Genomic DNA, 12,313 nt, shown 5'->3' on the forward strand with positions numbered 1-12,313 from the left:
GTTCGCACAGCCGCGCAGGAAGGTCCTGCACCGGTGTCTTCAGCTGGAGTGGCGTTGCTGTCGAACGCCGCCAGCTGCGCCGTCGCCGTAGCTTTGTTCGTCTTCGACTCTGCACTCAAGATCTGAGTTAAGCCTAACATTGTTGATGATGATCGCCCAATGAAATCGATTGAATTGCACGAGGAGAAAGAATCCAGTCGCCCTCACCCCTACCCTTATCTCTCTCCGTCTGTGGCCGAAAGGCAGCGGCAGGGCCGCCGCACCCTGGTCGCCCTGGTCTCCCTCTGCTCTCTCAACCTCCGGCACCAACAACGGCTCTAGATCTGAAAATTTGCATCCACAAACTGAAGAAATTGATAGTTTGGAGCTGCTTTGATGCTTCATCGCCTGCCGCAAGACGGTCACGGCCGTGAGCTGCCCACTGAACGGCAGATCTGGCGTGGGCAATAGAGGATGGGGTCGGACGGCGGTGGGTGGCACGGAGGCTGGTGAGGATCCGGTGGTTCCGGCGGCGGAGCTAAGGGGTTTTGCTGCGGAAACCCTAGATCTGAAGCGGTGTTCTCGGATTCGACGGCGATGTGGTGCTGCGTGGTGGCGCGGAGGCTGGTGAGGATCTGGTGGTTCTGGCGGCGGAGCTCGGCCACCTGCGCTATCAGCTCCTCCATGTGCTTCTCCCTCTCCGACCTCCGGCGCATCCCTCTCTCCGGCAAGCTCGTCACCACTCTCTTCCAGACCACCGGCAGTGCCGCCGCCAACTCTAGCAATGTCAACATCACCTTCGACCTCCCCTCCAGCGTCGCTGGTTCAAATCCGGCAGGTCGGCTTGTGGCCGTGCCACCGCTGGGGTTCAGAGGTGGAGGGGAGCAACGGCGGTGGCTGTCTGTGACTGCCGACGCCGGGAATCGAAATTGGAGGCGGCAATTTTCTATCTAGGGCTGAGTGGCGGAGAAGTTGAAATGATAGAGCTAGACGATGTTGGTTATCTTGAGAGAATGAATATAATGGCTGTGTGTTTTTGCAATTGTAGAGGTAAATTTGGTATGTAGATGGGAGTATATGTTGATGGAAAATAGTTTTAAGATGAAATAATTTCTTGGTTTGTTGTAGTGTGATATGTAATGAGAAAATGTAGTGCTACTACAAAATTTGCTTCCATTGTTAATGTTCAGAGTTGGCTGTTTATTTTAGCAATTGCAAAGGTTAATTTTAGTAGGTAGATTGGAGTATAAATTGATCGAAGAAAAATGGCTTTCATGCCGGTAAAATCATTTCTTGGTTTGTAGCAGTATGATATATAATGAGAATATTGAGTGCCACTAGAGAGATTTGTTAATATTCAGTTGTGATGCTAGAAGATCTTGAATTGGCTGTTAGGAGCTTCGTTGAAGATTTAATGTTTTTGAATTCACAACGTAATTTTCTTGAATTCACAATTATATTTATGAATTCACAACGTAATTTTCTTGAATTCACAATTAGATTAATGAATTCACAACTTAATGTTTTTAAATTCACAATTAGATTCATGAATTCACAATCAGCTCGATAAATTCACAACTTAATGTTCTTGAATTCACAACTAGCTCGATGAATTCACAACTTAATATTTTTGAATTTACAACCAAATTTATAAATTCACAACCAAAATAAATTCTAGTTTTAATTGTGAATTCAAACTTTAAAAACTCCAAATTCACAACTACTTGAATTTACAACCAAAATAAATTCTGATTGTGAATTAAATTTTAATTGTGAATTCGACTGGTTGTGAATTCACAACCAACAAAAATCTGGTTGTGAATTAAATTTTGGTCGTGAATTCGTTTGGTTGTGAATTCACAACCAAAAAATTCTAGTTGTGAATTCGACTGATTGCGAATTAAATTTTGGTCGTGAATTCGACTAGTTGTGAATTCACAAACAAAAAATTCTGGTTGTGAATTCGACTGGTTGTGAATTCTCAATTCACAACCAGTGTGAATTCACAACCAAAAAATTTTGGTTGTGAATTCGCACTGGTTGTGAATTGCGGGATTTTTTAAATGGGTGATGTAAAGTGGACCTTTTTTTATTTTTAATGTGGAAGGGTATTTTGGTAACAGTGGCCAATTTTTAATTTTACAATATGAAAGTGGTCATTTTAAAAATCCACTCATTAAAAAAAAATGGCATAACAAGGTAGTGAAAGCATGAAATTGAATAACATTATCAACTAATTTCTAAAAAAAATCATGAACGTCAAAGTTGTAAAATTTCTTTGGAATAATATAATTTATTAAAAATGGACGTGTATCAATAATAAACTAAGTAAAGATCTTCTATATTTCTTATAGAAAAGTGGGGATATCACACGAGCTGATAGGATTACCATATAAATAAATATATTCTATTTACAACAAATTAAAAATAGATAGAGGAAATAGTACCATGAAAAGAGTTTCCACTCATATTAAGATAAACAAGTGAAGACAGATTTCCAATTTCTAATGGGCCCATTATCCTTCGAGTCTCACAAGTCATACCCCATCTAGAGTTCTAATTAAGTCACTCTATTATTCATGTGAAAAAGAGATTACACTGCTCCAATTATTTTTCAAAATATTAGAGTATGTTTTCATTTTTCGCAACTTTTTTTATATATAAATCTATTTCATATTGCAGATGGAGTCACAAAGGAATTAGACAAATCGCATATCTTATATGAACACACGTATAGGCAAATTTCCTTGCAATTTATTAACACTCAAATTGTTAGACTCAAAAATACACCCTCTCATAAATATTGATGGAATGGGGCCACTAAAGTGATTTGCATTTAGATGAAATATGTCCAAAGATTTCCAAACTGTTATTTGAGAAAATAAGAATTTGAAGGGATGTCATGTTGCACATGGAGAATGGAAGCTCACCATTTAATTTGTTGGAAGAGAGCAGTAGCAACCGCAAATTGGATAGATTCCCAATGGTGGATGGTATTAGACCTAAACATTGAAGAACCCTTCGTTTCAATCGCTTTAAAGATGGAGCATAGTAAGAAAGACATTTTGTTTTGTACTTGAAAACATACACTGAAACTTTATTATTTTTTATTTCTTACTCTTATTTTTTAATAAAGTCAATCACTTTTTCAACTCCCAATACACTTATTTAACATTTTATTAAAACTCGTGCTACAAAAATGATGCACACTTTTATGGAACGGATAAAGTATTAATTTACAAGACAACTCAATTTGCAAGTCATTATTTGACTTATGTGACAATGCCGCGTGGAAGTCAAATCATTAAGCCACAAATTTTGACTTCTACTCAAATAACTATTAATTCATCAAAAATATTATAAAAACTTATTTTTGAGGATTAGTTTAGATGGATAAAAGTAAGTGTTAATAGATAAAAATGTCCACTTTCTTAAATTTTTTATGAAAAGGTCTTCTTTAATAAAAACATGTATTCTATTGATTCTTAGATAAAACTATCAGTCAATCAAAAATAGTTTTTATAAAAAATTTAGACAACCCTAAATTCTTTTCCATATTTTTGAATTATTTCAAAAACTAAATTATTATTCCAATCAAGTTAATAAAGTATAATTAAAAAAAATGGCATAACAAGGTAGTGAAAGCATGAAATTGAATGACATTATCAACTAATTTCTAAAAAAAAATCATGAACGTCAAAGTTGTAAAATTTCTTTGGAATAATATAATTTATTAAAAATGGACGTGTATCAATAATAAACTAAGTAAAGATCTTCTATATTTCTTATAGAAAAGTCGGGATATCACACGAGCTGATAGGATTACCATATAAATAAATATATTCTATTAACAACAAATTAAAAATAGATAGAGGAAGTAGTACCATGAAAAGAGTTTCTACTCATATCAAGATAAACAAGTGAAGATAGATTTCCAATTTCTAGTGGCCCCATTATCCTTCGAGTCTCACAAGTCATACCCCGTCTAGAGTTCTAATTAAGTCACCTATTATTCATGTGAAAAAGAGATTACACTGCTCCAATTATTTTTCAAAATATTAGAGTATGTTTTCCTTTTTCGCAACTTTTTTTTATATAAATCTATTTCATATTGCAGATGGAGTGACAAAGGAATTAGACAAATCGCATATCTTATATGAACACACGTATAGGCAAATTTCCTTGCAATTTATTAACACTCAAATTGTTAGACTAAAAAATACACCCTCTCATAAATATTGATGGAATGGGGCCACTAAAGTGATTTGCATTTAGATGAAATATGTCCAAAGATTTCCAAACTGTTATTTGAGAAAATAAGAATTTGAAGGGATGTCATGTTGCACATGGAGAATGGAAGCTCACCATTTAATTTGTTGGAAGAGAGGTCTAGCTCCGTCAAGTTTGATAGATTTCCAATGGTGGATGGTATTGGACCTGAAAATTGGAGAACCCTTCATATAAATCACTTTAAAGATAGAGATGTAAAGCACTCAGATCTTTTGACACAAATTAGCTAAGTCATACAATTCGAAAAAAAGTGTTTTCTATTTTTTTCTTTTTTTTTAAAAAAAATATCATTCGTGTTCTATTTCATATTGTGCATGCATTGGCAAAGGAATTAGATAAATCGCATATCTTACTTTGACAGATAATTTGAAATATCTTTTCAACAAATGCATCTAAAACCAACAAATTAGGAAATGGATGACAAATAATTTATGTAATGTTCCGTCTAATTTTTTTTACCACTAAACTGATTTATAAGTGAACGATAGATGGCCAAAGATTTGCTAAAGTTTTCATAGCATTGTGGAATTTCTTATTCCCAAAGATATACATAATCAATCTCTTTTGGAATATCACCTCCAAAATTGCCAAGTCGTAAAATAAATTGATTTGATTATTATAACATGACCACAAAAATAATAAGTATTAGAACACTATATTTTATGGTTCGTTTTTGTTAATTTGAATACATTATTAGGTGAATATTAAATGGTAATTGTTCAATCCAAATAATCTTGACTCTGTTCAATTTAGTCTTGGCAATGGTTCAATTAAGTGGGTCCTCTGATATTTACAAATTGGTTTTCAATTGTTAAAATTAAATTAAAAAGTCATTATTTTTTATCCAAGCATACGGTTTATTGCTAAAAGATTAATGTACAAAAATTTATATCTAACCTATTCAATGCAGAGTCATATATAGTTAATCTAACCAATCTAAAATCATAAATACTATTAGAAAATTAGTTACTGGTGTGCTTTTTCTAATTATATGAAAGTGAATATATAATGTCATATGGGCTAATCTGTAAACAATTCCATTTAATAATTAAAAATAAATAAATAAGAGCCCACCACAGTAATCATGAGCAATATCGATGATTATTAGATTTGGGATGACACGAATTTTAAGAAATCCTGTAAAGTATAATGTGAGTGGAGAAAGGGAGCACATCAAGCTCTTGTGATATTTTGAGTACTCAGCGTGATCTTTCAAAACTTGTTGAATCTATAATGGTTATTAGATTTGGGATGACACGAGTTTTAAGAAATCTTGTAAAGTATAATGTGAGTGGAGAAAGGGTGCACATTGATTGTGAGGTCTAGTGGGAGAATTATTTCCAATTCTCATGGTTAGTTACGATATACCAAACTCTTTCACTAAAGTTTTGGCTTAAAGAGTAGTGCAGACATACCATTTAAAGAGGCGAAGCTGAGCTGTAGTTCACGGAGACTTGTGATGTTCAAAATTTGTCTTGGAAATGGTCCACTAAGATTGTTGCCACTCATGTCTAATATCTCTAAATTATTAAGATAAACAATCTCTTTTGGAATACCACCTGTGAAATTGTGTTAAATCATGAAAGCTCGATCCGAATCAGGCATAAAGATATTATACAATTCCTAATTATATGAAAGTCAATATATCATATGGGCTAAATTGTAAACAATTCCATTTAGATCGATGCCAAACTGATGCAGAAGAAGAAGAAGAAGAAGAAGAAGAAGAAGAAGAAGAAGAAGAAGAAGAAGAAGAAGAAGAAGAAGAAGAAGAAGAAGAAGAGAAGAAGAAGAAGAAGAAGAAGAAGAAGGAAGAAGAAGAAGAAGAAGAAGAAGAAGAAGAAGAAGAAGAAGAAGAAGAAGAAGAAGAAGAAGAAGAAGAAGAAGAAGAAGAAGAAGAAGAAGAAAGAAGAAGAAGAAGAAGAAGAAGAAGAAGAAGAAGAAGAAGAAGAAGAAGAAGAAGAAGAAGAAGAAGAAGAAGAAGAAGAAGAAGACGAAGAAGAAGTAAGAAGAAGAAGAAGAAGAAGAAGAAGAAGAAGAAGAAGAAGAAGAAGAAGAAGAAGAAGAAGAAGAAGAAGAAGAAGAAGAAGAAGAAGAATGAAGAAGAAGAAAGAAGAAGATAAGAAGAAGAAGAAGAAGAAGAAGAAGAAGAAATAAGAATAAGAAGAAGAAGAAGAAGAATAATAATAAAGAATAATAAGAATAATAAGAATAAGAAGAAGAATACAAGAAGAATAAAAGAAGAATAATATGAATAATAGAATAATAATAAGTAATAATAATAAAATAATAAATAAGAATAATATAAAAATAATATAATAAAGAATATAATAATAAATATCCTATAATGATAAATAATAATAATAATGAATAATAATAATAATATATAATAATAATAATAATAATAATAATAATATAATAAATATAATAATAATAAAATAATAATAATAATAATAATAATAATAATAAAATAATAATAATAATAATAATAGCCCGCCACAGTACTGCATGAGCAATATATCTTGTGATATGGGATTTTAAGGCAAAAAGTATATATAGATTCATAACTTTTGGTTCGTGAAGTCTACATCCCTTGCTAAATGTTGATGGAATTGCTTAGGCCACTAAACTAATTTGTATTTAAATGAAAGATGGCCACAGATTTGCTAAAGTTTTCAAAGCATATTGTGGAATTGCTTCTTCCAAACTCTTCTTTGAGAGAAGAAGATATTTAGGGGGAGTTCATTTTGAAGGATTGACCTTGATAGATAAAAAAAAATAGTAAGGCTAATCCTTTGTTTACTTTGATGGATTGGAACTTTGGAGACTATAATACATCAAATCTAGATTTAGGTGCATCCCCGGTTTTATTGTTAGATTGAGCATCTGAATAAAGAATCAGTATTAATAAAGTTGAAAGTAAAATGAGAAAAGAATAATTAAATTGCTTAGCTATATATACATCACGTTACTGAGGAACATAAAAATATCATTAGAGGCAAGAGCAGAAGTTTTGCCATTTTCCCAAAAATCTACGTTTAAACTGAATGACATTATCAACCAATTTCTGGATTATCAATAGAAATGAAATAGTAAGGTATCAATCTATTTAAATTCTCAGTATAGAGATAAGAACATATATACCTCTCAGTATAAATTCCCAAAAATCGATTGAGAGGGAAATATAATCATCTCTTACACGACGGGCAATAGACTTTGACTTAAGCATAAGACTAAATGTGTATCACATATTTTTTTTCAATTCTCATGGTTAGTTACGATATACCAAACTCTTTCACTAAAGTTTTGGTTTGAAGAGTAGTGCAGACATACCATTTAAAGAGGTGATGCTGAGGTGTAGTTGACGGAGACTTGTGATGTACAAAATTTGTCTTGGCCACTAATAATAATAAAACTCATGTTTAACATCTTTAGATTATTCTTATCATTTAAGCTAGTTTTGCTTTATTCTTACCCCATTAAAAGAGTGGGATTGGAGCAATCCTACTTTTAAAGATAAAAAATACTCAATCATACATTTTATCAATTATGCAAAATAAAAACGCCCTACATGGATAAAAGTTGTCCCCAAAAAGTCCAATATATTGTTACTGCTCATCTGCATTGACTACATCATCTCTCACAATGTTAGATTTCTTTTTATACTTTCCCATAACATTAATTTTGTCTCGTATTATCATGTGTACTGACAATCACATCAATGCTAAACTCTAAACTGTAAATTGTAAACCGAGTCAAAGCAGTTATTAATGTCTCAAGACCTTGATAAACACTATTATGTGAGCTAATATCCCATTACAAGGGTGGGACTGAAAAAATTCAAATAATGAAAATAAAAATATTCATACATCTATCAATTATGAAATGTAGATTAACGTTGTCCAACTATATGAAATTAATTGAATATAAGTATCTCTTGTGATATTTTGAGTACTTAACGTGATCTTTCAAAACTTGTTGAACCTATAATGGTTATTAGATTTGACATCAAAATCCGTTTCTTCTCAAACCCCAAAACGAGAAAAATGAGTAATAATTATGACAAAATGGTAAATTCCAATCATCTTTTTTCATATGATGGATATAACTGTAAAGAGTAATGATAAATAGCCAAATTGTGGCCACCCACAATTCACTTAAATAGAAAAAAAAAATAATTTATTTAACTTATTTTTTAAAATAAAAATAAAATTTAGTTATTTTATTGTATTCTCTACATTGTAGTTATTTTTTTATAACTTTTTTTGTAAATTTTTATTAAAAAACAAATTAAAAATAAAAGTTGCAAAAAAATTACAAAAAAATAACTATAATGTAGAGAATACAATAAATTAAATAACTAAATCCTATTTTTATTTAAAAAAAATAAATTAAACAAATTGAAATTTTCCCTATTAAACTAAATTGTGGATGGCCACAATGTGGTTGCATTGATTTATTGAACTGTAAAACAATGCAAAGCTTGAAAACAAAGCATGAAATTGAATGACGTTATATATCATCAATTGATTTCGAGATTATCAGTTAAATTATTAGTATAAAGATAAGAGAATACCTTTCAAATTGTTCCAACTAAGGTATAATTGCTTAAGCTGTGTGATGTTCCCAAATTCTCGAGGGACATTTCCACCAAAGTTGTTGGATGACAAGTCAATACTCTCAAGTTGTGTACATTGACCCAAACTCAACGGTATATCTCCCTCCAATTTGTTCCACCTCAGGCTAAGTAGTTTGAGTCTTTGAAGATTGTTATGCGAGCAAATGTCTTTTGGTAGCCGGCCTGATAAAGTATATTATGGTATAAAATACACCCTCCGTACGCAAAAAAAAAGAAAAGAAAAACCTAAATTGCTTCGGTACAAATTTTAAGAATTTTGTTAAGTTTTTGTTTAAGTGTATTGTGACCAAATTTTACAAACACCAGACAATATAATCTCATAAATCAGCTTAGATAATAGCATTATACAATATAATCTCACAAACTCCATGTCGAAATACTCACTAGTTTTTTATATTTGGAGACTATAATATATCAAATCTAGATTTAGGTGTATGCCCGATTTTATTGTTAGATTGAGCATCTGAATAAAGAAATAGTATTAATAAAGTTGAAAGTAAAATGAGAAAAGAATAAATAAATTGCTTAGCTATATAAACATCATGTTACTGAGGAACTGCATAATATCATTAGACGCATGAGCCGTAGCTTTGCCATTTACCCCAAAATCTACGTTTAAACCGAATGACATTATCAACCAATTTCTGGATTATCAATAGAAATGAAATAGTAAGATATCAAACTTGTTAAATTCTTAGTATAGAGATAAGAACATACCTCTCAAATTGTTGGAACTAAGGTCTAATACCTTAAGCAGTGTGATATTCCAAATTTGTGTAGGCACATATCCACCAAAGCTGTTGCGTGACAAGTCAATACTCTCGAGTTGTGGACATTGGTACAAACTTGACGGTATATCTCCTTCCATTTCATTCCTCGATAGGTTAAGTAGTTTGAGGCTTTGAAGGTTATTGTGCATGCAAATGTCCTTTGGTAGCCGACCTGATAGAATTACCGTATAAATAAAATACATTCTACTAATAACAAATTCAAAAATGGATTGAGGAATACAACCATGAAAAAAGTTATGACTCAAATCTAGATAAACGAGTGAAGAAAGATTTCCAATTTCCTGTGGGATGCTTCCTTCGAGTTCCATATCAGAGAGATCTAATTTAGTCACCCTGCTACGACGCGAATCACAAGTAACTCCTATCCATGTGCAAAATGAGGTTCCACTGGTCCAATTATTTTTCAAAATATTGGAAGGATCTGAAGTGATGTGGGATTTGAAGGCAAGAAGTATATATTCATCACTTTTGATTTGAGTTATGTTGTGTGCAGCAGAGAGGATAACACAAGAAAACAATATGAGAAGCAAAAGAAGGGTGGAAAATGTATCCATATTGTGAGTGCTAATTGTGTGAGAAAACAAGAAGCCTACAAATGCCATTTATATTCAAATCTAAAACACTTCTTGTGAGACTGAGAATTGCAGAATGTAAATTTTCCACATTTTTTGGAAGTCAATGCAAGTCATTATTTTGTCTCGACCCAAAATTAATTGACCTAGTCTTCTTTATGCTCTCACTATTGGAGTGTGATTTGGGGGCAAAGAAGAAAACTCATGAAATTTCATGTAACGGAAATAATAGTCTGTTTTCTTTTTTCTTTTCTTGAGAAAATATTACACTTCATTTAAAAAAAATATTAGTCCACCTCTTTTGAAGCTGAGATGTTAGATTTGTGGTGCAATATCTCTCTCTTCTTTGAGTTGGGGGAATTGTGATTCGTAATCGGATTCTCTCACACCTATGGAATGATAAATAAATAATTAAATTTCTTAATTATAAACAAATTATTGGGGAGCCCACAATGACATTTTCTATATGGAAAATTGCTTTCAATTAGTATTTTTTTGGACGTGATAATTTTCAAAAATCGATTGAAAGGGAAATATAATTGTCTCTTACAATTAGTATGAACTCCAAAATCATAAGTATATTAGAAAAATATTTAGTGATGTTCTTTTCCTAATTATATGAAAGTGAATATATAACAAAATTGTAAACAATTCTATTTAGATCGATGCAAACTTAGTCAAGAATAGAAAGAGTGAGAGTATGAGAGAAATAATAATAATTAAAAATAAATAAATTAATAAGAGTCCACCACAGTAATCATAGCTATATATCTTTATTTTTACCATTTAAGCTAGTTTTGTTTTATTTTTATCTCATTATATGAGTGGAATTGGAGCAATCCTACTTTTAAAGATATAAAATATCTAATCATACAAAGTAAACGCCCCGTATGATTAAAGTTGTCCCCAAAAAGTCTAATGATATTGTTACTGCTCATATCCCCAAAAATGTAAATTTTCCACATTTTTTGAAGTCAGCGTAAGTCACTATTTTGTCTCGCCCCAAAATGTAAGTTTTCAATTTAGGAATTAAATTAATTGGCCTAGTCTTCTTTATGCTCTCAATATTGGAGTGTGATTTGGGCAAAGAAGAAAACTGATGAAATTTCATGTAATGGAAATATTAGAATCTGTTTTCGTTTTTCTTTTCTTGAGAAAATATTACGCAACATTTTTTTAAAAAATTATTATTCCACCAATCGAACTTGAATTTGCAATTGTTAATGAACTTCCAATGTCAATTTCAATTAGTATTGTTGATTTGTACCAAAATTTGATGGTCAAAAACTAGTTTTATTTTTGTTGAGAATTTTAACTTGATGAATTATTAAGATTAGGAATGTCAATCGAGCCAACTCACCGGGTTTCGGGCTAGCCCTATCGGATTATGGGTTATTCGGGTGCGGGCTAATCAGATTGAAGATTTTTAGAAATTTTCAACCTTAACCCTAAATGTTCTTGTTTCGGGCTATCCCATCGGGTTAATCTGGCTCAAAATTTTATTTTAAAAAAATTAACTAACATATTTCTTTTGATAATATTACATTTGTAATAAATAAACGCATAAATAAATAATATTTCAACATCGAGATATAAATGCAAGTTTAGAGATATAATATGCAAGTCTTAGAGATATAAAATGCAATGTTGTTATCAAATACGTAACATTTTTTAATTTTTACAACTAAATATTTTATGTTAAATATTGGATTAAAAATACTGATGATGAGTATTACTTTCTAATATTGAATTAAAATACATTTCACAATTTGTTTTTTTAAATATCTTATTATACTAATTTTCATAAGCAAAGTAATGAAGTTGAAAATCAAATAATGAGAAAATTTTCATATAATCAAGCAAACACATTTTTTCGGGTCAGCCCTATAGGGTTTTGGGTTAATTTCGGGTCGATCCTATCGGGTGCCGGACTATTCGGTTACAGGCCAATCGAGTTAAAAAATTTCATCCCTAACCCTGTTGAATCAACGAGTTAATTGGGTCAATTCACGAGTTACGGACTGAATTAACCACACATGACT

General features: G+C 31.6%; 1 protein-coding gene across 2 annotated transcripts; it reads right to left on the bottom strand.

Moving 5' to 3' along the window:
- Positions 1-2,730: 2,730 nt before the first annotated feature.
- Positions 2,731-10,385, bottom strand: LOC131016886 (probable LRR receptor-like serine/threonine-protein kinase At3g47570). 2 transcript variants are annotated; one of them, XM_057945675.1, is made up of 6 exons: positions 9,923-10,385; positions 9,626-9,850; positions 8,846-9,070; positions 5,685-5,828; positions 4,345-4,416; positions 2,731-2,981 (listed from the first exon to the last, which is right to left on the bottom strand). In XM_057945675.1, the coding sequence occupies exons 1-6, from the start codon at positions 10,299-10,301 to the stop codon at positions 2,800-2,802; spliced, it is 1,227 nt and encodes a 408-aa protein (XP_057801658.1). In that variant the 5' UTR covers positions 10,302-10,385; the 3' UTR covers positions 2,731-2,799. The 2 variants fall into 2 exon arrangements, with proteins under 2 accessions (XP_057801658.1, XP_057801657.1); XM_057945674.1 differs by having other exon boundaries at positions 9,626-10,385.
- Between the last annotated feature and the right edge of the window lie 1,928 nt (positions 10,386-12,313).

This window comes from Salvia miltiorrhiza, chromosome 3 (assembly GCF_028751815.1).
Source record: "Salvia miltiorrhiza cultivar Shanhuang (shh) chromosome 3, IMPLAD_Smil_shh, whole genome shotgun sequence".
Taxonomy (NCBI): domain Eukaryota; kingdom Viridiplantae; phylum Streptophyta; class Magnoliopsida; order Lamiales; family Lamiaceae; genus Salvia; species Salvia miltiorrhiza.

Excerpts from the sequence above, each read along its gene's own strand:
- LOC131016886 (XM_057945674.1), bottom strand. The coding sequence starts at position 10,301 with ATGGCATTTGTAGGCTTCTTGTTTTCTCACACAATTAGCACTCACAAT. Across the intron at positions 4,417-5,684 it reads CAGCTTCGCCTCTTTAAATG|GTCCAATACCATCCACCATT; the intron begins GTATGTCTGCAC and ends TCCAATTTTCAG. Across the intron at positions 2,982-4,344 it reads CTCTTCCAACAAATTAAATG|GTCTAATACCATCCACCATT; the intron begins GTGAGCTTCCAT and ends TTCAATGTTTAG.